This window comes from Chrysemys picta, chromosome 2 (genome assembly GCF_011386835.1).
Source record: "Chrysemys picta bellii isolate R12L10 chromosome 2, ASM1138683v2, whole genome shotgun sequence".
NCBI lineage: Eukaryota > Metazoa > Chordata > Testudines > Emydidae > Chrysemys > Chrysemys picta.
The window spans coordinates 54795520-54820644 of NC_088792.1; the positions used below are offsets into that span (position 1 = coordinate 54795520).

Below are 25125 nucleotides of genomic sequence, written 5' to 3' on the forward strand. Positions count from 1 at the left end.
TTACCTTTCTTTTCTTTAATTAAAAGCCTTTTTCTTAATACCTGATTGATTTTTCCTTGTTTTTAGATCCAAGGCGGTTGGATCTGGATCCACCAGGAGTTGGTGGGAGAAAGGAGGGGGGATGATTAATTTCTCCTTGTTTTAAGATCCAAGGGGTTTGGATCTGTATCCACCAGGGAATTGGTGAAGAGTCTCCCAAGGCTACCCAGGGAAGGGAATTAGCACATTGGAAGTGGTGGCAGTGGACCAGATCTAAGCTGGTAATTAAGCTTAGAAGTTTTCATGCAGGCCCCCACATCTGTACCCTAAATTTCAGAGTGGGGAAGGAGCCTTGACACCCTGACTTTTCGAATTGGTGCAAGACTTCTTGAAGGTGCTCGGCAAGTTCAACCTTGGATGATCCCATAATCAGGATGTTGTCAAAATATGGTATGGTATCTGGAATTCTGGAAAATAGAGTTTCCATGAAGCACTGGAAAGTTCTCGGTGCAATACAAATTCCAAACTGGAGACACTTGACTCAAAATGCTCCTCGATGACTGATGATAATCTGCGCATCTCTAGCATCTTCACTGACAATTAGTTGTTGATACACATGTGCAAGGTTGAGTTTTGCAAAGACTCTTCCTCCAGCAAGAACAGTGAGCAGTTGGTTAACAGCAGGCACAGTGTAAGGGTGCTGTTTGTAAGTACATTTTGAACAAGGCACTCAATCTCCACAGATTCACACGTTGCTGTTTGGCTTGAGTACGGGTACGATTGGTGTAGCCCATTTCATATGTATAACTCAAGGATTTCCTGTGCAATGAGATGCTCTAGCTCTGTGTCAATCTTTGGATGTAGGGCAAAAGGTATATTCCTGACCTTCATGTGGATCAGCACTACTGTTGGATCCAGGTGGAACAACACTAGTGGTCCCTTGTAAGCTCCCAGTTCTTCAGAAAACAGTTGAGGGAATTCATCAATAATCTTTCTTAGTTGCTCTTCTTTGATGGCATAAATGCCTTGGACACTGATTACTAATAGTGTGAACTAGTTCCTACCTAAGAGACTTTTACATTGACCTTGAACAGAAAGAGCCGTAGCATGCATTCACATCACAACTTCTGGTGAGGTTGACATTTGTCCATTGCAGCCTTGAAAACTTGGGAGGACGATGTGAAATAAAAGACAATGTGTCTTCCTTGACAATCGACACTCCCAAACCAGAGTTGACTTCCATTTCACACTCATGGCCATTGATGAACACTGTCATGAACATTTCAGAACCTCAAGATTCCTTATTGCAGACACTCAATGTGGTAAAGCTTCCTGACATCATTTTTGATGGAAGTGTCAAGTTTGCTTGATGCTTGAGGATGAGAATACTTGTCACGGTCTTTTTGCTTCATACTGTTGACCTTTGATTGGCAGACTTTGTTCAAGGTGATCTCTCCTGCGGAAATGGTACTCAGAATGTTTGAATCTACAAGCGGAACATTGATGCCATAGGCGCTGACTTCCCGAGTTCCCAGGTGGAGCTTGATCCCCGCTTCACCCCAGGCCCTGCCCCTGCCCCACCTCTTCCCACCCTCCCCCTCCCTGCCTCTTCCTGCTGCCGCTTCTCCCCCCTCCCCAGTGCCTCCTGCATGCTGCTGAACAGTGATCGCGGCGAGCAAGAGGCGCTGGGCGGGAGAGCGGGGAGCTGATTGGTGGGGCCCGCTGGCAGACAGAAGGCTGGGGAGGGAGGGGAGGAGCTGATCTGCGGGGCTGCCAGTGGGTGTTGAGCATCCACTTTTTTTTTCTGTGGGTGCTCCAGCCCCGGAGCCTGATAAGATATTGGGATGGTTAATCTTGTCTGAGAACACTGATGTGTTTGAATTCCCATTGTTGCAATGAATTTGTTGACGATGATCATCTTTCTGACTGTGGAGGACAGTGTTCACAATAGTTGCTATGAAAAATTTCAAATTCAAGTCAGCATGGAGACAGCATTGAAGTGCTTTGTTGTGAACTCCACAGACAAGGCCATCTCACAGCATGTCATTGAGAAGATTACCAAAGTTACAATGTTTGGCGCTGTGACGCTGGTCGGCAACATAGGGAGCAATGTTGATTTTGTTTATGTAATTGACATCTCTGAACAATGACAGATGGCATAGAAGAGAAATGTGCCTACAGCAATGCTACAATTTCATTGCATGTCTTGATCCTTGGGCAAAGCAGGTTCAACGAACGATCGTATAATGTCAAATGTCTTGGTCCTGCAGACTTTCAACAGAAGGACCTGTTTCTGTTTGGGGTAGTTGATCTTATTTGCTTCAAGATAATAAAATCTTCCTGAATAAGAATCCCGTGGTTCAGGGTGATTTACATCAAAGTCCTCAACGTGTCCTAGCATAGCCATTTCAAGTTACAGGCGAACAACATTGGTTCAGATTCTAAAAAGGCGGCCTTCAAACTCGAATGCTTGCTGGTTGTTCTAGATCATGATTTGCTGCTGGATATGGTTCCAGAACTCTGCTTCTTGCCTTAATCTTCAACAGTATCCCATCCTTATCACCCAAAAAGTAACATGGGGCAGGGAGAGTGTGGTGGCCTGGGCTGGGTGCAGAGAGGGTAAGTCACTAGGCAGAGGAGACATATGGGGTTCACATGTCCTCCCCTTTAGATTGTGCCCCCATGTGGGAGGCATGAGTCATTTATGACCCCCACCCTGCTTTGCCTGAGCCCTGTCCCAGCATTGTCCTTGCCCTGCACTAGCCTCGTTCCAGCCTCGCATCTGCCTCCTGATCCCCCCCAAACCCTCAGACTCTGACTATCTGGTTTTGACCCTTGGCATCTATCTGGGCTCCAGCTTTGATATCAATTTGGCTTGTCTTTGGACTCTGATCACCTGGTTTCGACCTCTGGCCTGCACCTGGATTCTGGCTACAGTTCTGATTCTGGTTTGGCTACAGGCTCTGATCTCAGTTTTGACCCTGGTCTGTCCTTGGATCTCGGTTCCAGGACCACTGCTGGCCCAGGACCAATCCTACGCCTAGCTGTGATCCACGCTCCTACCACTAGGTCTGAATAGCAGAGGCAGAGCCTGACAACAAGGCTTGCCTGGTTTCTCTTCACTCAGCATGTCACTCCTTGCCTGACTACCACAGTTAGCCCAGCAGGGACAATGGCTTAAGACATGCCTGGACTGTCTCAACACCAACCTATCTGAGGAATTGCAACACAAACAGGAACAGGCTTTGGATTCCTCCCTATCATCATCTACCCTGCGTTCCTTCACACCAAAAGGACGTGTATTCGCTAAAGGTTACAAAGCTAGACCAAGGTGGATTCCTTCAACAATCATTAAGGTCACTGGACCCATCTCATATAAGGAAAAGTTTGGTGTTGCCGCGTTGATCAGTTGAGAACGTCACCACCAAGCAACATTGCTCCAGAGGAGACTTCAGATGTGCCTACTCTAGAGCCAACTATTGATTCATCATCGATACTGCCTCTAGTCTCTGACACTCCAAACTGTCCGAAGCTGATCTTTGGAGGGGACAGTGCTTCTGTCTCAGCTGGGATTCATGTTGAATCAGTCACCAAAGACACCTGTCATGCTGAGCGTCACCGCAGCACAGGTGAGAGCACCCATGATGGCTGAGTGATTATGTTGCCTACAGAGCAGGGGGAGGGGGTCTTATGTATGTATATGGAGTGCTGTAGTTTTTTGTGTGGGTGACTATGCTCACCAAGGATGTCGCTATTAGTACTCCTGTGAGTTGTCTGGAGGGGGAAAAAAAAAAGATTCACTTCAGTTAGTCCCTGCAGTGTTTCCTCCATGCTAACGGGTAGTTGTCTATGGTTTTCCTGTTCACTTCCCTCACCTCCGGAAAAAAAAAGAGTTCACCACCACAGACTATATTGTGATTACGTGTGTTCCTCATCACACAAATACAACACTCTTAAACCTCTGAAGGAAGAAAAGGTACGGTATAGGAACTGTCCTGGACAGGAAGTAGTCTATTTTTTTTCTTGGGTTTCTTTGCTCCAGAACAAGCAAAGTAAAATTATGGGGAAAGATAGATGTGAGCTGCCTTCCAGGGATGCATGTACACATCCTGAGGAAATACAGCCCTACAACAAGAGAAAGCTATAAGAACTCTATGCACTCAGATAAGAGTTGCTCACAAAACCAATCCTGATGTGATATAATGATACAGGCAAATAGAGCAGCATGACACCTATGATTCATGAGTCAGTTGTATTTTGCTTTCCTGGCTTCTTTTTTTATTTATTTTCTTTTGATTTAGAATAAAGAAGTGCCTATACACAGCTCTGAGTGCCATGCCAATTACCTGCCTTACATCTTGGCTTTGTAACTTAGTGGGTTACTGGGCCTTCATGGTCCTTTCTTTGCCCCTAACTAGGCACTCCTGAGAAAAAACAAGTCTTTACTGGTCCCTGTAATAGGAGCAAAAGACCTGAAAGATTCATCTCCGGGTTCTTGAATAATGTGACACCCCCGTTGTTTTTCATGGGATGGAGTCATTATTTGACAGAGATGCCAGGTACAAAATTACCCGCTGTTGACCCGAAGGTGTGCTCAGTATCACACTAGGGCTTTATAGGCTTTGATTGGGCTGCAAGCGAGAGCAGGGTCAGCGTCAGGCCCTGGAGACTGGCCGAAGACTCGCTCCTCAAAGACTCTCCTGTTCTCCAGCACAAGCAGCCTTTGACCAGCACTAACCGCAGGCGCGGGCAAGTGGCCCCGGTCTCTGGAGGCGCCGCACGGGAACTCCCACGGCCGGCTACCGAGCGGCTCCCAGCCCCAGCGGGGAGGCAGCAAGCGGAGTCCCAGGCCCCGCCCCTTGAGCGCATCTGGGCCAATCGGGTTCGCTTTATAAAGCAGCCGGGCCCGGCCGCTGCGGCTCAGAATCAGGAGCGGGGCTGGACTTGGACTTTTTTCTGAGTTACTTGGCTCCAGCGCGGTGTCCCTTCCGCTTCTCTCTCTCTCTCTCTCTCTCTCGCCCCTGCCGGACCATGCCCCCCGAGCTGTACCACAAGGAGTTCGCCAACGCTGGCCAGAAGAATGGCCTGCAGATCTGGAGGATCGAGAAGCTGGACCTGGTGCCGGTGCCTGAGAACTTGCACGGCAATTTCTACGTGGGGGATGCGTACCTGGTGCTCCACACCCTGAAGAAGAGCAACGCCACCTTCTACAAGCTGCACTACTGGCTAGGTAAGGAGGTGGGGGAGATCGGGCACGGGGAGAGGGCTCGTCCCAGTTCCTGTCCTGATACGCGGACCGCCTTTTCTGTCAGTCTCGCCCACGATCTGAGAGCTGCAGGGCATTTAAATGTCCCGGGAGCGCTCAGTTGTGAAGACTCCCAGGAGACGCCAAGGAACATGCTTGCAAAAAAGTAGACGGGGAGAAGTGGCATTTGTACTTCGCTTAGATGCTGAAAGGGGGGGGGGGCGTGCTGCCAAAAACTAGCCGGATCCAGCAGGAAGCCGGTACCAAATGAGGGGCTTTGCAGTTCTTGTACCGAGATGTCTTGGAGTACAGCTTTTGTGTTGGTGAAGCAGTAGAAGTAGCACTTGCTTGCTGTTTCGATAATACACTTTCTAGGTTTGTAGCCAAAACTTAGCAGGCTCGACATGCCAGATGATCTCAAATGGTTGTGTTTGTAGCAAAACAAAGTCTAAATTGTTAAGGTGGAACTGGAGAAGCTAAACAGCTTCTCTACTTAAGCAGTGGAACTGGGACCAAAAACAAGCAGGATCCAGCTAGTGCCAACTCCGGCTTGTTGTGGGGCTCTTGTGCCTGCATACGTTGGGATCCAGATTGCTTTAGTGAAAGAGGAGTTTACTATTCACGGAGTATAATTTGGGATGTGGCCAGGAGAGAAGGAGGGATGATGAGGTCAAAGGTTGGTTGGATCTAGCTATATCCAGGAGTGAAATCTTGGACCCATTGAAGTCAATGGGAGTTTTGCCTTCAACTTCAGTGTGGACAGGTTTTCTTCCCGGATGCAGGGTCTGGGGTTTTGCAGTGCTGCTGCACTGGGATGTGTGGAGGTCTAGAGTTATTTGTAGTAGAGCCACTAGACTTGGTTTCTATTTTAATAGTACAATTTGGAGAAGCTTGGGTGCAAAATCAACAGGATGTGACTAGATCGATCTTTAACCCATCCGAAGAAGTGGGCTGTAGTCCATGAAAGCTTATGCTCTAATAAACTTGTTAGTCTCTAAGGTGACACAAGTACTCCTGTTCTTTTTGCGGATACAGACTAACACGGCTGCTACTCTGAAACCTATCTTTAACCCAGACTCTTCCCACTCTCCATTTTAGCATATCTGCCATCCAAGCACAATTTCTTCCTATAGCAAGTGGCACTGCTGGGATTCATGTCTGTCAACTCCATCTACACTCTCTTCCAGTAAAGTGTTTAGAATGAGGATGCTGGGATGAAGACATGTTTTTTGTGTTCAGGGTATTGAGACTTTCCCATCTTGGCCACCAAAAGGTCATCTAGCTTTCCCAGTTACCTGTGCAGCTGAATGAAAGTTTTGCAGTGTTTCCCACAAGTTTTCTCTGTATTCACACAGACACACAGCTAAATGCAGACAAGTAAAATCAGTTTTAATACCAATAATTAATAACAATTTTGTGTTTGAAGCTTCGTTTCCCATGGATTCTAAATGCAATGATTGCATATGAGACCAAAAAATACCAATTTATTAACTGGTATTTTGGATATGTTGGATCTGTGTGACCCCTTGGGAGGAAATTCCAGAGCAAAGTGGTGGAGTTCGGGCTATTCACCTTCAGATGTTTGTGGAGATCATACTGGGCTCACCCTGGGTAACTCTTATCCAATCAGAAATGAGAAGTGTTGTCTGCTTGGGGTACTGAACAACAGGTGTCAGTGCCAGAAGTGTTATAAGAAAAGCCGAATGAATAATTGATTTTTCAGTAAAAAAAAAATTGCTTTCTTCTGAACCAAGTCTGCATTGTTTTTTTGTTTTTGTTTTGTTTTATCTCCCAAAATGAAAAACTGAACAAATGTTATTTGAGACAAACAAAATGTTTCAACATTGCCAATTTTAAAAAAATCATTTTTTTTTGTGCTGAAACTGTTTTCTGAATTTGACCCAAATTCACAAATAGTTTTAGTGTCCCCCCAAAATGCATTTTTTGGCAAACCTACTATTTTCCAAAATTTTTTACCCTGCTCTAGTTAGATGGGAGTGCGTTTTGGCAGATCTATTCACTTGGCTTCAGGCACTAGAGGTTGTTAGCAGAGTGTGGTAATTAGCACCTTTACCAGTTAACTCTGTATTTTGTATTATCGGTACTTTATCATTGGTAGGGTGGCCAAAGTGTAGTAGGCACTTTACAGTTAAAGATGGAGAAAAAGTTCTTTCTGCCTTAGGGCTTACAATCTAAATAAGAATTGACATTCTAAAAACTAACCATTTGTGTTCTGTTTGTCAAACTTCCAACAAATGTAGGAAACAAATACTGTCTGCATTGTGACGATGCTGTGACAAGAGTGTGGAGAAATTTTTATTTTCTATTAAAATGGAAAACAAATTAACACTTAACACAAATACATGTTACAGTTCTTGTAAAAGCTTGCCCCTAACAAGTGTGCTGACACTCTTATGCTTTAGATGACTTCAAATGGTGCAGGTCTACTTCATTTATGCAAATGAACATTGGACAGCAGTGTGTAGTTAGGTTTTAACCTCCCCCCCCCATTAGCTATTTTGAGTTTCTTGACAACAGGAAACGTTCTCTTGAAGTATAACTAAACAAAGTCTGTTTTAGTAGCAACAGAAGACCTTGAGGGAGATCTTCAGTGCTTAAATTCCTTGACTTTCAATGGCAGTTTGGCACTTAATGCCATTTTTGCCTTTGAGAGTCCCCCCCATATTATAGGCAAATTAATGGGATATTGCAAGTAGAAAAGGCTACTAGTGTACAAAAGGATGGGTGTGTATGGCAGAAGCAGACAGAAATAACTCTATATGTGAGTTACTTGAGCTGCATCTTTCAAGCTGTGTTGGTGTGGATGGTGTTCTTCAGTAAAATATCTCTGGTTAGATTCACATTCCCTTTTTAAAAATATGCTACCCATGTAGTAAATATGCACATTATGCTTGCTTATTAGAGCTAATAGAATGTATCTGTCAGTATAATAAAGCAACAAAAATAACCTGGTTAACCTGACACTAACTTATCTTAAAATTGTGGGCTTGCACACTTAATGAGCAAATGGCTTCCTTGATCAGTTTTTTTGAGTAAAAGCCAAATATTAATATCTAAGGTTTAATATTCTTGTTTTTCAGGTGTCTGAGGCGTTTCCATTATTGTGCTTTAGTTGGTGGTTGGTAGAAATGTTTCTAGAGGTGGTTATGAATAAGGTCTCTGCACTTGTAAAATTATCTTTGTGGTCCTGTAAGTAAATTGTCATCTGGCAAAGCCAAAGAAATAATATGCTAGAGCTGAAATGGCCTGTGATGCACTGAACTTGCTTTCCTTTATTGGGCAAAGCCTTCAACAAAAACATTTGTGTAGGTATGTCTTTCAGAACAGTGAGCAAGTGCAGCTCCCCTTCACACCAGTGGAAGGGATACTGCTAAAACCCCAAAATGTGTTTGAAAATGGTAGGCAGTTTGGGCCCTATGTCACCTCTCATTAAAGTCAGCATCAAAACTCCCTTTGACTTCGAGGAGAGCAGAACGGGACCCTCTGCCTTCAGTGCTTAAGGAACAGTGAATTACGGTAAATTGAAACAATCTTCTCCGGGGTTTCCATTAACAATGGAAAGAGGAGTTTGCATCTCTCAGGCTACTCAATTGTGTGGCAAGGGACTTCCTCTGTCTCGCTGGACTTAGCACTTCGTCCTCTGGCAGTGGCAGGGCCTGGGGTAAATCAGTCCCATTCTGGACAGTGTTTTGTCTTCCCCCTCCGTATTTACTGATCAATATTTTCAAGGTAGGCCTGGGGCAGGCCCAAGGAGTGCTCCTCCTCCAAACAAAAGAAACCAATTTACAATCACAAAACAAAGGGGGAGGATACCTTTCCTTGCCACCTCACTGGGGGAGTGTTGCCTTGTTGGCCACAGGGTGTCAGTCCTTCCCTAAACAGGCACTCAGTTTTGGGTTGTTGACCCTGTAGGGAGGAGAGCAGCTTCTCACCCTACAATAGCCTATCTTCCTGCAGCCCCTAGCCTGGCAGCAGCTTGTCTTTCCTCATTCTCTCACCAGAGGAAGGGTTTTTAAAGGTCTAGGGCAGCCCTTCATTGGCCCAGGTGTCCCTAATTGACCTGCTGTAGCCCTTTCTGAGACTATAGGAAAAATAGCCTTTATCATTCTAGGGCTAACATACCCACCCTTTACCTGGAACACAATAAGGACCACTCTCTTGCAGCTACCCAGCCTGACTTTGTCACAACTTGGGTGTGGAGGACAGTCCAGAATAAATGATATTATCTCGTCCTCTTATAATTAAGGATTTTTAAAAAAAAACCAAATGAACAAAAAACAACAACTCCCCCCAAAAACACAAAACCAGAAATAATAATAAAATGGAAATAAATTCCCTAACAGTAATAATTGTTTCTGTTTAGGGATTGGACATTTTCACCCTCCCAGCCATATATGTTGTTCAGTGTGTTAGTGTCATTTATGGTGCATCTGATTCCTGGCACGCTTGTGTTACTTGCATCTGGTCAATGAATGTCACTGGCACTAATAGAAGGTAAAGAATTGCTAAATCTTGCAGCCAATTCTGGACTTAGCCCTGTGATCACTGTACTCTCAAAACTCCCATTGATACCAACATTTTCAATGCACCAGGAATGCAGCACCAGGTTCTCTTAAACTTATGGTGGGATTTTCAAAAGTGCCTAAGTATCAGTGAGACTTGTGCTGCTAAGGCACTTTTGTGAACCCCACTCTTATGTCTACACGAGCACTTTTGTCCGTAAAACTTTTGTTGGTCAGGGGTGTGAAAAAAAACATGCCCCTACCGACATAAATTTCACTGACAAAAGTGTCGGTGTGGACAGCGCTACGTCAGTGGGAGACACTCTCCCACAGCCATAGCTACCGCCACTCATTAGGGGTGATTTAATTATGCCAGCAGGAGAGCTCTCTCCTGTCGGAATAGAGTGCCTACACGGGGTACAGCCGTGTCACTGTAAGGTCTGTACTATAGTCAGCCTATGTCACAAATTCCCAGATCCTCAAATATCAGAGGGGTAGCCATGTTAGTTTGGATCTGTAAAAAGCGACAAAGAGTCCTGTGGCACCTTATAGACTAACAGATGTATTGGAGCATAAGCTTTCGTGGGTGAATACCCACTTCGTCAGACGCATGCGAAAAGTTTATGCTCCAATACGTCTGTTAGTCTATACGGTGCCACAGGACTCTTTGTCGCTTTTTACAGATCCTCAGAAATATTTAGGTGCCTAACTCCCATTACAATCAAAAGAACTTTTTTTTTTTTTCTTTTTTTCCCCCTTAAGTCTTACCTTTGTTTCAGGGTCTGTCTTGAATCACATAATGGTGATGCAGATAGACCCGATGTTTATTGACTCTCTTTGGCAAGTTCTTAAACTTTCCCTTATCATAAATCTCTGAAATGGTTAAATGTTTCTTTCCCTAAATATGTAAATAAAGCTCTAAAATTCAATGAGCTTGCTTTTTTTTTATTGCACTTTTGCAACTTGGCTGCCCATGAAAATTCAAATGCCAGATATCTTGTTATTCCAAAATATTTTGTCTAAGTTTAATCTTCTGGCACAGTTTTCAAAGCTCAGATGTCAAATCCTTTTATCATTTCACTTACTGAAAGTTAAGTTCTTTATTACCTTAATATGCTGGAGTAGCAGGATTTGATTTTTATTTCTTAATCTGGTGCACTTCAGGATTTATTCTAAGCATAATCTTATATGTGATTAAATTTCAGTGTGTTAAAATTGAGATCCATATGTGCAGCCACTTAGCTTTATTAAGAGCTAGACTGGTTTAATGGAGAAACATTGACAGACATTCTGTTTCACTAAAGTTATTGTTTGAATACAGCTATTGTTTCTGGTAATTTTTCACAATAGCAATATCATCTCTCAACAAAATATCTAATTTATAGTGATTTGGGGACTAACAAAATAGCAAAAGGCAAACAAATATGTGCAACCAGTGGAGCGTTGTGGGTTTAAACTAACTGTACTGCCGCAATTAGTAGATCTGAGATACAGCCAAACTATTTGTCCTTCACAGAAAAATGATGGTCTTCTTTTTTAATGTTGATTAATATAGGGGAATACTAAGGCCTGTTGATAGGATTACATCTGTGATGATGTCCTGGCCAAATATAGTGGAATGCACACCTGGGTTTAAAGCCCTGAATGAGAAAATTGAATGACCTGAAACTAGTAGCAACTGAAGGATGGTGTTGTGGGGCATATCCTGGACTGGGATCCAGGAGATTTTAGTTCAGCTCCTGGCTCTGTCACGGACTTCTTGTATGACATTGATCAAGTCATGCAGGCTACGTTTACACTGCCTGTGGCAGCGAGCATCCCAGATTGGGTTGACAGACTCCAGCTCATGCTACTTCACAGAAAATATCTGTGTAGATAGTTTTTATGTTGCGACTCACGCTGGAGCAGGAGCTCTGGAGCCCACCCACCTCCCAAGGCTTCAGAGCCTGAGCTCCAGTCCAAGCTACAACATCTACAGTTATTTATAGCCTGAGCCCAAATCTGCTGACCCGGGCTGAGAGGCCAGCTGCTGCAGGCTGTGTAGACATACCTCCAGGTCCCAAGCCATCAAAGAATAGTTAATGGGACTACTTACATGCTTAAAGTTAAGCACATACTTAAGTGGTTTACAGGATCATAGCTTTAATCTCTGCAGTTTTGTTCCCTATCTGTAAAATGGGAGTAATATTTCCTTTTGTCCATCTTGTCTGTCTAGATTAAAAGTGCTTTGGGGCAGGGACTGTCACTTTATTATCTTTGTACAGTTCACAAAGGGTCTGGATCTTGGCTGAGGCCTCTAGGTTCTACTTTAAAAACAAACAAACAAACAAAAAAACCTTGGCTTATTTGTATTAGTGTTTTTTTTTTAAAGCATGGTGTTTAGTTCATAACTTTTCCATCCCTCAAGCTATTAACAAGATTGTGCTTTGTTCTCTCTTTTCACCAGTGTCGGATGTACTCTTACAAAAGAGTAGGCTTTCAGAAACAAGGAACTAAATAATAACTTTGTGGCATTTACAGTATACAGGCTCTACTCAGCAAGCACACTAAATGTCTCTGGCCATAGAGGTCCCTTAGGATTTCATATCTTGGAATCCACATGACTGATCCTAATTCCGGCATCAGATAGGTTTTGGTTTGACTGCAATGTTCTGAAAGGATCGTCTCTCCACCATTCAAATATTCTGTCTAAACAAAAGTGTAATCCAATTTAGAGACATGTGGTATTGCTGTCACAATACAATTCTAGGAGAGGAAAATTCCAGCATTATGTAATTGACCTAACCCTACCCTATGCCTCTTGTGCCTTAGAAAAACGTAAGCCTTGTGCACTCTAAAAACATGACTGTAGTCACACCATGTTAACATGGTTTATTCTTGGTTCCCTATGAGTCTTAACAGACCACCACAAACTTCTAGTTTGCTTTTGGCATTTGTGTTTTTTTTTCTCACTTTTCCTAGCTGTCTTTGCTCTGCAGTTGTGAAGGCTTCAAGCCAATGCAGCAGTAAAAGATCAATTCCAGTCTGTTAACCCAAGAGCCTGTGAAGCAATGGAAAAGTGGAGCAAAGATGCTTGCCAGTGTATAAAGAATATTTTTGGTTCTGGGTAGGATGTCACTGTTGCCCAACTTAGTGCTCCTTTCAGCAAGTGTAACACTGACACACCCTGATGATTGTTGGGCAGGATTGAACTGGGGACCTCTGACGCTTAGTACATGAGCCTCTATCACATGAGCTAAAGGCCAACTGGCTATTAGCTAAGGCTGTAGAGCAAACTCATTAATCTCTCTCTAAGTGGTCTTAGTGCCACTGGATGGGACAGAACACCACACCCAGGAGGTGTGTGGGTTACACAAGCACCAGTTGGCTTGTGGTCATGGTTACAGCTTGTGCTTGCTACTATGGGCAGCATAGGCGGAGTCTGTTTTAGGGATTAGCCATCAAACCATGCCCCATTAGGACATAGTTAAAGCCCTTGCATGCTAGCCAGACATCTCTCTTAGATCATCACTCTTCTATCTCATGGAAAATCTCTACTGGTTGCTGAGATCATGAGACTTGCAGTTTGTATGTGGTTTCTGTGGTAGGCCTCCCCCCGTTGCCTACCAGCAATGCTAATGAGAGGATTTCATGACTTTATAGTTTTAATATTCTGGGTTCTTAGTTATCTGGAATACTAGTCATCTGTTACCAGGATGGCACTCTCCTTGAGACCATCTTTACCAAGTTTCAGAGTAGCAGCTGTGTTAGTCTGTATCCGCAAAAAGAACAGGAGTACTTGTGGCACCTTAGTGACTAACAAATTTATTAGAGCATAAGCTTTCGTAGGCTACAGCCCACTTCTTCGGATGCATATCCGGATATGCATCCGAAGAAGTGGGCTGTAGCCTACGAAAGCTTATGCTCTAATAAATTTGTTAGTCTCTAAGGTGCCACAAGTACATCTTTACCAAGATTGCCATGGCCTCTGGTTTTTCAAGGTTTAGTTCTAGAGGCCATTTTGTTTTCCCAGAGTTGAATTATCTACACAAAAATGGATGAGCCAGAATCAGCCCTGAGGTAAATCCTCTGGGCCTGATTGTCTTCTTGCTCGCACTTGCTTTAATGGAGCCATTCCTGGCATACATATGTGTATGAGTGTGGAATCAGGCCCACTAGCTTCAATTGAGTTTGAGCTGTGTACGCCAGGCTGAATTTACCTGATATCTTAAACAATATTACATTTATTATAACAATTTTATTGCAAGACTAGGTATAGAAATAGACTCTTATCTATAACAATATTTCAGGGCCTATTTCCTTGGACCCTGGATCTATGGTATAATTACATGCTATAAACTTGTGCCCTACGGAAATGAATGTCCATAAATTAATTTTTAAAAGCAATTTTAAAAGCTCAGTGATTTATATGAAAGTGTGTCACCACCAGTCTGCCTGTGCTTATAGAGTTAACTGTCCTGGCCTTGGCATTTGTGCTGGGGTACCCAGTTTACAACTTTCCACTTGCTGGTCTAGTACCTGGAAATTAATGGAGCTCTGCTCGTTGGGATCAAATTGTCAGGATTCTGCTGGTCTGTTCCGCTCTCAAAAAGCGGGGAAACCCCATTGATGGATTCTCTCTTTCCTCTGGGCTGGCATGGTTCCTTCAAACTGTCTGCTTGCTGGCTTTGTCTGATCTAAAGCTGCTTCTATAAAGTCAGGCAGCTATATGATTCCACCCTCCAGAGGATTCTGCATAAGTTATTACTCCTCCCTTTGATTCCCTGAGAACCAGGATTTTCTCCATTTCAAAAGCAGCTCCAGCAGTTCTTCTCTCCCACTTGAGTCCTACAAGCATTCTCTAAATCTGCAAAGCAAGGCAGGATGCATATTGATATGAGGGGCTAGTTAAGTGGCCATCCTTATGGAATGTAGTCCCCTTTCTCTGCTTCTCCTTGCCCTCTCCCAGTACAGGTGGGGAGGACAGTTGTCTGGCCTCCTGTGAGATGACACTTGGCTGGAGCTTCATCTCTTCCTCCATCTTTTTCTCTCCATGCAATCCCTGAAAGGTCTCTTGGCATAGACTGTCTGGAGCCTGGTGCTGAAGTAAAGTCTTAGTTTTGTCACTTCTCACCCACCTAGGGTTGCCAACTTTCTGACTGCAGAAAACCGAACACCCCTTGCCCTGCCCTGCCCCTTCTCTGAGGCCCTGCGTTCACTCACTCCACCCCCCCTCTCTCCGTCGCTCGCTCTCCCCCACCCTCACTCACTCATTTTCACCAGGCTGGGGCAGAGGGTTAGTGTGAGGGAGGAGGTGAGGGCTCCGGCTGGGGGTGCGAGCTCTGGAGTGGGGCCAGGGATGCAGATTTGGGACGCGGGAGGGGACTCCAGGCTGGAGGAGGGAGTTGGGGTGTGGGAGGCGTACTGGCTCTGTGGTGAGGCCAGAAATGAGGGGGCTCCAGCGTGTGGGAGGGGACTCCGGGCTGGGGCATAGGGTTGTGAGCTCTGGCTGGGGATACGGACTCTGGGGTGGGGCCGGGTGTGACGGGTTCGGTCACAGAGACCACCTTGGGACTGCCACCTGATGTGCTGAGACTACCTCCGAGCCCGTTTTCCCTGCCAGCTTGGGATTTCAGTACCCTGTCTTGTTGAGGCAGACACGCTAGCCTGTTGCAAACACAGACCCAGATCTGAACCACATCCCCCAAAAGCTGCAGACGTCACTGAAAACAGCTTAAGAAGTGCTCTTGTCTCTAGCACCCAGATACCCAGTTCCCAATGGGGTCCAAACCCCAGATAAATCTGTTTTATTCTGTATAAAACTTTTACAGGGTAAACTCATAAATTGTCCGCCCTCTATAACACTAATAGAGATGCACAGCTGTTTGCTCCCCCACGAATTAATTACTTACTCTAGGTTAATTAATAAGCAAAAAGTGATTTTATTAAGTATAACTAGTAGGATTTAAGTGATTCCAAGTAATAACAGAGAAAACAAAGTAAATTACCAAGCAAAATAAAACAAAAACACGTACATCTAAGCCTAATACAGTAAGAAACTGATTATAGATGAAATCTCGCCCTCAGATGTTCTAATAAGCTTCTTTCACAGACTAGACTCCTTTCTAGTCTGGGCCCAATCCTTTCCCCTGGTACAGTCCTTGTTCCAGCTCAGGTGGTAGCTAGGGGATTTCTCATGACTGCAGCCCTCTTTGTTCTATTCCACCCCCATATAGCTTTGGCACAAGGCGGGAATCTTTTCTCTCTGGGTCCCCACCCCTCCTAAATGGAAAAGCACCAGGTTTAAGATGGATTTCAGTACTAGGTGACATGGTCACATATCCTGTGAGACCCCAAGCCTTCATTCTTCCCGGCCTGACTCACAGGAAGGCTTGCAAGTAAACAGAGCTATTTACAACGAATTGTCCTAGTTGATGGGAGCCATCAAGATTCCAAACCACCATTAATGGCCCACACTTTGCAAAATTATAATAGGACCTCAGAGTTGTATTTCATATTTCTAGTTTCAGATACAAGAATGATACATTTATACAAATAGGATGACTACACTCAGTAGATTATAAGATTTGTAATGATACCTTACAAGAGACCTTTTGCATGAAGCATATTCCAGTTACATTATATTCATACTCATTAGCATATTTTCATAAAATCATAGAATCGTAGAATATCAGGGTTGTAAGGGACCTCCTGAGGTCATCTAGTCCAACCCCCTGCTCAAAGCAGAACCAATTCCCAACTAAATTATCCCAGCCAGGGCTTTGTCAAGCCTGACCTTAAAAACCTCTAAGGAAGGAGATTCCACCACCTCTCTAGGAAACGCATTCCAGTGCTTCACCGCCCTCCTAGTGAAAAAGTTTTTCCTAAAATCCAACCTAAACCTCCCCCACTGCAACTTGAGACCATTACTCCTTGTTCTGTCATCTGGTACCACTGAGAACCGTCTAGATCCATCCTCTTTGGAATCCCCTTTCAGGTAGTTGAAAGCAACTATCAAATCGTATGGAATGCAACGTAACACCGGGGATCAGGGGTTTGGGGTGAAGAAGGGGCATCTGGGCTGGGGCTAAGGGGTTCAGAGTGCAGTGGGGGCTCAGGGCTGGGGCAGCGGGTTGGGGTGTGGGCTCCAGGAGGAAGTTTGCGTGCGGAAGGGAGCTCAGGGCTGGGGTTGGGGTGCTGGAGGGGGTGTGGGCTCTGGGAGGGCGTTTGGATGCGGAAGGGGGCTCAGGGCTGGGGCAGGGGGTTTCCAGCCAATGTGAGCTGAGGAGCCAGTGCTCGGAGCAGTGCCTGCGCCACAGGCAGGGGTAGCATGTAGAGCCCTCCTGGCTGCCCTGTGCATAGGAGACAGCGGGACATGCCAGCCACTTCCGGGAGCCATGCAGAGCCGGTCGCTGTGGCCAACTGGACTTTTAGTGGCCTGGTCAGCAGTGCTGACCAGAGCTGCCAGGGTCTCTTTTCAGCCAGGTGTTCAGTCAGCTAGCAGCAAGGCAACAGCCGAGTTCAGTGGTTCTCTGCTATTGATGACTCAGCTGAAAGCACACAACTTTTTCCATTTAAAAAAACAACAAACATGCCCCTTATGTGATTGCTTCAGAATTTCTGAACACTGCTTCACCTCAGTGCCAGAAACCAGGCACAAGCACTGCCGATAATGGAATAAAAGCCCTCTCTGATGAGACCGGTGACTACTGGTGCCTTTCCAGAGAATTAAACTTAAACACCTATCTTACTAAACATGTGCAACCTGAGTTTCTTGGACTGTAGAGAGAGTCTAATCAGGCTAGAAAGGGGTTTTTACAAAGCATGCAATAGTAGACTAAAATGAGCCTTGACCATAAATGTGGTCACACATTTCTGGTAAGACTTGTTGTGCGCTATTCTCTGAAAAGATAACACACCAAACTCAGTGTAAAAGGAACCCGTGCATTTAGCAAACTTGGTATCCTCCTCCCACCTCAAATATTGCCCCAGGTAACTATTTTCTGCTCCCTGGCCCTCCCAAGGGTTTTCCATGTTCACGCTCAAAACAAGTCACTTTGGAAAGCCAGAAGTAGCTTTCAGAGCCATTTTTCAGGCTTGAATTTGTCTCATTAAACTAGAATGTTACTCAAGAAGATTGAGAAAGGTACTGTTTAGACACTTTTACTTCCTGTTTCTGTAGAAAGCCAGTACTGCAAGTGGCTACGAAATAGTCCTGAAGGGTGTCCGTGTTTTTGCTGAAAGGGTCCAAAGGAGGACAGCATGGGTGCATTTTCTCAGAATATAGACAGGCCATTATTCTGCTGAATGTAGCCTCAGAATATCATCACACATCTGATTATTGGGTCAGGAAAAACAATTTGCAAAACAAAAATCTAGGCTACCCATCTTACTACGCTAGGATGACTTGCTCAGTAAGGGTAATATTTTATCTTCTTTCAGGAAAAGAATGCAGCCAGGACGAAAGCACAGCTGCAGCAATCTTCACTGTTCAGATGGATGACTATCTAGGTGGGAAACCTGTGCAGAGTAGAGAAATTCAAGGACACGAGTCTACTGACTTTGTTGGATATTTCAAAGGAGGGATTAAGTACAAGGTAAGCAGTCAGCTAGGAAAATGTTTCTCCAAAACCAAACACAACTCCCCTCCTTCCCCCCCAAAAAGGTCAAAACATATCTTTGTTGGATTCTGGGATACGTTCTGCTTTCTACTTAGCTTTTTAATACAAAGTAACCATATTAACACAATTAATGACTATTAGAACTTTTGAAAAAAAATCACAAACACAATTTCTTGACAATTTTTACTGGTATTAAAAAGAAAACAAAAGAACCATCTTTGCCTGTGGTAATTATATAGGATTACAGTTTACCAAGGTTACTCATATAGACTAGTACCTTTCTCTGCAAGTAGCATTTATTTCAGTGGGAATATTCTTAGCATAAGCTATTGCTTGACATAAGAGTGGCAGAATCTGCGCAATAAAAAGTAGGCATGAAACAATGTTTCATGGAGTACATGAAAATATTTGAAGGTCTGTGTCTAAGGGTGTCCCAGCTCACAAAAAGGGTGCCTCCATCCACTACTTCACATGCCTGCTTGTGATAGGGGAACCAATGGTTCTGTTCAAATAAGCTCTCAACTTCTTAAAATTGCAAAACTGGGCTGTTAAACCGCATGCGAGCCTGCAGTCTTGCAATTCTTGGTACTTTCTGCTTCTGGGTAAGCTGTCAATACCAGAGGAATGACCCCTGCCTCACTGGTTTCAGGCACCTCTGCTTTTGGCCTCGTACAGAATCCAGTGTTTGGAGGTGTATAAAAAAGAAAAATGTGGAAGATACCCAGAACCTCCTTTGGCTTTTGCTTCAAAAAGTTTGGTTTCCATCTTGTATGGAAGGGTTTGCCCACTCCTGTTACACTGGAGTTTTGTATGTGTAGTAGAGCTGGCTGAAAAACAGCAAGCATTTTTCATGAAACTTTCATTGAAATTTCAAAAAGTTGAAAATTCCAACCAGCACCAGTGTCTACCTCATTTCCAGATGTAGTGCTTCCAACAGCAATAACTTCTTATCTGTGGTGTTGCCTGCAGTAGGTTGTCATAACAGCTGCTACAGAAATTCTCCTGGGCAGCAGTAGCTAATTAGTCATTTGGAGGGATGGAAACATCTCTGGGCATTAAGAATATTGTTTTGTTAATTCAACTGCTGCTTGCTGAGAAATAAATAGTCTGTGCCTTTAGGCACAACCCTGAGCAAGGGGTGTTGTGTGAACTACACAGCTCCAGGAGTAGCCTCACGACTCGTAACTCAGTCATAATTCTTATTTTGCTTCTTCCTTGAACTGGAGATTAGCAATTTGCTACTGTTCTGACCTATCAAGTCAGATACTACCCCCAGTCTGTGCTGGCTCAGGTACAGTGGCTATTGAGCAGAGGAGCCGGAACCCAAGTTGCACTCATTCCCCACTTCTCCTTGACCATTTGCTTGAGGTAGGGAGTAGATGGGGCCCCTTGTTAGGGGTCTCAAGTGCTTATTCCCCTGTGCAGGCACATAGGCCAAGTCAGTCTAGCCCCAAGGGAATACATTTAAACTCACAAAAGCTCAAACCAGTGTTTTAGATTTTCCCTGTGTGGGCAGCACACTGGGTCAGATTGCTTCCTAGGTGGTAATCATCCACTTCAGGGACAAGGAGATTACTCACAGAATTACCTTGGAATTGTCTCTCCTTCCCACACAGAACAGCATCTTGAAACCAGGACATCTCTTGAGAACGGAGGAGGGTAGGGTCATTTGTAGAGCAGTGTCAGTAATGGCTTTTTTGGTGTGCAGACAATTCTGTAAAATCAGCGGTGGGAAATCATTTCGGTCAAACTGAAAATGAATTTTTTCAAATAAAATATGGTTGGTTTGTATTGTGTCGAACAAAATGTTTTATTTTGACAAAATCAGAATGTTATGATTTTGACCATTTTTTAACATTTGATTTTTTTTAAAAATGAAATTAAAGGAAATTTTGAACCAAACTCATTTTTGAATAAAAAAAATTCAAATGTTTTGTTTCAACTTTAAAAAAAATTATTTTAGATTTCTTTTGAAACAATTGAGCAAAACCAACATGAACTCTCAGATCATTTTAGTGTTTCCAAATCTGCATTTTTTTCACCTGCTAGCGGGGAGTTTTGCCCATCTCTAGTCATCTGTGCAGAGGCCTTATGCCTCCATACTTCCTCCTAGCCCCTATGGGCTCCCCTCTTGGGTTCTGCCCAGACAGTCTGGGTCAGCATTACCTTATGCTGGTTTTCCTCACATGGTTGTGGGGAATAGTGACAGAGGGAGCAGCCAGTGCCATTCTCTGCTTCCCGCATTCAGAGGGTCCCCATAGGAACAGGGAAGGGATGCAATGATACTGATACCCATCCCTTCTGTGGTAGTTCCACACACTGGTGTATCTGAATTACAACTGCATCCCCTCTGTTCACAGAAGTGCAGGGGTTGATCTGACCCATTGTCTCTTTTTTACTGGCCTGCAGTCAGTGTTGGTAATCCCAAGCAGCATGCCACATATCTCTCATTTCGTACGTGTCCGATGTCTGGTTTCTCAATGCTGCTGTAGAAAGCAAACCAAACTTAATCAAAGTTTCCATATTTGTTTTTTATGTTTAGGCAGGTGGTGTTGCATCCGGATTTAAACACGTAGTCACTAACGACTTGAGTGCACAGAGGCTTCTGCATATTAAGGGCCGGAGGGTAGTGAGAGCTACAGAAGTTCCTCTCAGCTGGGCCAGTTTCAACAAAGGAGACTGTTTCATTGTTGATCTCGGAACTGTAAGTTTTTATAGAACTAAGGCTTTGAAAAATAACAGCAACATTCCTCCTAAGGTCTGAATGATAGAATGAACTATGTAACTGAACTTGTCACGGTCCCATGAACTGAACGAAAGACCCAAGCTGATGTAGTATCACATTAGGATTTGAAGGTCCTATGATAAATGACTCACAAAGGCTAACTTTAGAAAGTTAGTTTTATTTTCTTTACCGATATCAGAGTCTTGTATAAGCAGATTCTGATTTAGGACCCAGTCTTCCTAGTCACTGAAAGCTCTCGGAGTATAGACCTTGATGTCAGTATGAGCAGGATTTTACTTAAGTCTTTATTGAGTTGTCTATAATGACACCCGGGTCCCTTTCTGGCTTTCCTGTCTTGCCAGGCTTATACATTTAAAATGGCATTCTCCAAACTGTATGGTGGATTTGGTCTCCTGTGTTCTGCTCTCCCTGTGTGCATGATGCCTATTGATATCAGGGGCAAAATATTGGAGTTGAAATTCATTTGTGGAATGATGACACAGTTTTTGCCTTAAATGCAGTTCTTAATCTTCATTATCCCTTTTCATTTATTCTCTACAAACAATGCACTCGAAACATAACCGTGAAATGAATTGTCATAACAAGCTTACAATATATATTAAACAATGATAGGCTTGCTGTAGAACTGTTTAGGTAATCTGAAACGAATTATAATTCAGAAGACACTTGTAAACAATGTTCATTTAGGGTTGAGAATATTTAAACCTTTAAACATGATCCTTTGAAGAGACAGGAGAAGGGGATTATGAGAAACAGTCCTCTACCTTGAGGCTTTCAAGTGAAAATAAACAGACTGATTTACAGCAGATGTCTTCCTCTTTATCTTACATAATTGCATATCCATACAGAAGTCTGCCTGTGTTTCCAGATCTTATCTGCACTAGTACAATGTTGCCTTCATGGAATTAATGTCTGAATTGTAGTTTAATGTTTTTATATTAAAACAAATTCCTGGGATGTAATCCACACTAGTTAAACATTACATCAATTGTCATCAGTTTAAACTTATTCACAAAACTGACACTGACATAGTTAAGGTATGAGAACACATGAAAGAAAATAACTGGACTTTCCTCAAGATCTGCTGCAAAGAGTCTAAACTCACATTAGAAACCTGACTGATTCTTTACTCTGAAAGAGAATCCTATACCTCTGCCGGGTATGCAACTTGGATTAGGTAATATAGACCTGACCCTTTTGGGGAGGCTAGCATAGGCCCTGATCTGGGGGGTTTGTTTGGTTTATGCTTGGTATGGTTTCCTCCGTTTCTTACTCAGGGAAGATATTGGAGCATATTGCCCTCTTTATTGGTTGTCTTGTATTTGAAAGTGTCCAGGGGCCTTTGGCTGTAATGTCTTTACAGCTTCGCACTCCTGCCAAGGTGGTGCCCTCCAACCATGGAATAAATAACCAATTGTTAAATGCCCACACTATTATCTGGAAATGGCATTTTGGGATTGGACAAAAGACACCTGGAAGAGCCAAATCCCCTCTCCAAAAATAATCCATTGACAGATTAGAATTCTGGAGCAAATAAACATGAATGGAAAATGCTGTATCTATAGCTGTGCCATCTCAGGGCCTGATCTACCCATGAGGTACTTGCCCCTTGCAACTCCTATTGACTTCTGGCCTCCAGATTCTTCAGGTGCATTATGGGGCTAGAAAAATTTTATTTCTAGCAGCACCCTTCTCCCCTCTCCCCCCCCCCAAAAAAAGCAATGATTGCATCCTAGCTCATTTTCTATTGCTTTTGTAAAACATACTTTTTGGGTGGTGAGGATAGGAGATGAAAAAACAAAATATGTTGACATTTTTAATATTTAAATAATGTGTATGTCTGGTTCAGAGCTGTTTGAAAATGGTTGATTTGTAGGTTTTTCAGAAGGTTTTCTGAGAGAGTGGGCCAGATCCCCTTGAGCTGTGGGAGGAGCAATCTTGCCAGCCAGCCATTGGCTGACTACAGGATGACTGAACAGGAGGAGTGGGGTGCAGAAGGGCCCTGGAACCCTGAAAGTATATTAAACAAAACCAACAGGCTCTTAGTAGTGAGGACAATGGAGGGAGGCGATTTGCATGCAGATGTTCATTTTTCCATAGATCTGTAACTCCTTTGCTTTGTCTGAGAAAAGTGTAGTGTCTGATTTAAGAAGTTCCTTCATAAAGTCTGTATATTCCCTTGTTTGCCTATCATAAGATTCCCTAAGGGTTACACAGTAAAACCAGAGTACTTAGGAGGATGGAGCTCTGGGGACGGCATGTTTAAGCAGTTGAAGAGACTCTCTGGGAGGGAGGGGTGTTGCACTGATCTTGTAACTTAGTGCAGTTGGACTGCATGGTGCCACATGCCAGGGTGGGGTATTTGAGAGGACGTCTGTTCCCCAGGAATGTACCTGCTCCAACCCAGTAGGCTTAAATGTACATGGGATCAAAGAGTTTGATTCAACCAAAAGGAGGAACTCAGTCAGGGCTGTAACACCTTTTCTGGACTTCTGGGACTTCAACGAAACATCTCTACTATTATTTAATAGTATACACTGCCTTGTGAAGACTATCAGAGGCCTCTGGCAGTGGGAAATCTGTAAATCTGTAACAGAGAATTATAGGACAGGTTTTACTGGGGAGTGCATGCGTAGTTACTTTGGCTTTGCACTGTTACAGTAAATGTACACATTTACTAGTGCACATTCGGTTAGTCATTTGCCCACATATTAGAATTAATTTTTTCCTCCATCTGACCCACATGGTTACACCTCTTCAGTTTTCTGTTTGTATTTACAAACTGCATGTGTGTAGCATAAGCAAAAAGGGACCTGAATCTCATTTCTGTGTCTGTCACCTTTTTTTAAATGTGAAAAAAATAGACATGGTTGGTAAAAATTCATGAGCCCCATAAGTGTGGTTCTACTCTCCAATATAATCGTGATAGCCAGAAGGTAGACGATGAGGGATACTGTGACTGTGAGTGTATGGCATCTTTCACATTCAACTCTAGGGAAAGCAAAGCTTACCAAAATAAAGTCAGTTGGAGCAAGAGACAGTATTATAGTGAAACATAGGCTAAGGATATGTGAAGTCCCAGCGAATATCTCTGCAATGGAAAATGCTTGGTGGTGGTGGTGCTAGACATGCAGAAGATTCCTGCACACTTTCAGGTAACTAGCAGTCAGAACAGTGCTGGATTAAGGTATAAGCTATCTAAGCTATAACTTAGGGTCTCACAATATGAGGGGCCTCTAAAAAATAAAAAACGGACTCCATTTCAAATTTTATCAACTGATTTTGATAAATAAAGGAATCCTGGGAAAAAGAAGATTCTAAATATAGACATTTTCATTCAAATATGACAAAAATATGCACATCTGGCCACACAAATACCCTTACCCTTCACTAATTGTTCATTATTGACAGGCAAGAGGCCAGGGCTGAGGGGAAAAAACAATAATTGCACTTGTAAAATTATTATTTCTATGAGTAAGTCTGCTATCAGTCTCCTAAGGCAGCATTTCGTTGGCCAGCTGCTACTGGTAAAATTCTGACCATGTCTTCATAATTTATTTAAATAAATAAATCTCACTGCCAATAAAATCAGGGAAAATGTGAGGTCGGAGATGGCAATGTTGTGAAGCAATCCTACCAAGCTCACACTCGTATGTTAGTGTGTTCGTTCTTCTTTTGATCTGTACATACGTACAACTGTGTATTTTAGTGTGCACGCCGTTTTCTGCTTCATGCGCTATCCATGCTTCACATGATTGAGTTTGCAGGTGATGATCTTATGGACTTGGATCCAGTGGATCTTGAGGAGGATAAATTTTGTGTTGGCTTCCCTCTGTCAGTTTCGGGAACCTTCACAGTAAATATCAGAGTGCTGATGAAAGGATAAATAGAGGGTTTTGAGAGAAGTGAAGGAAAATATACATATATATCAAAATATTCTGAGTCCTTAATTTGAAATAACTTGCTCACCATGTGCATATATAATTTATAGGCTATTAAAGCCTATAATATTCATTATATTTGCTTGCATAT

The 25125-nt window shown here is 43.4% G+C and overlaps 1 protein-coding gene and 1 long non-coding RNA gene across 2 annotated transcripts in view; one reads left to right on the forward strand and one right to left on the reverse strand.

The window, feature by feature from the left end:
• The first annotated feature begins 4752 nt into the window (after window positions 1-4752).
• The window catches only part of SCIN (scinderin), a 94360-nt gene continuing 73987 nt past the window's right edge, over window positions 4753-25125 (forward strand). The window contains exons 1-3 of the mRNA XM_005300581.4: window positions 4753-5209; window positions 18169-18323; window positions 20890-21051. Of these exons, the coding sequence (XP_005300638.1) occupies window positions 5011-5209; window positions 18169-18323; window positions 20890-21051 (516 nt within the window). The 5' untranslated portion in view covers window positions 4753-5010. The remainder of the gene's footprint in view (window positions 5210-18168; window positions 18324-20889; window positions 21052-25125) is intronic.
• LOC101936470 (uncharacterized) overlaps window positions 21049-25125 on the reverse strand; it is a 39224-nt gene continuing 35147 nt past the window's right edge. Inside the window, exon 6 of the long non-coding RNA XR_509051.4 lies at window positions 21049-24964. This is a non-coding gene — a long non-coding RNA (uncharacterized LOC101936470). The remainder of the gene's footprint in view (window positions 24965-25125) is intronic.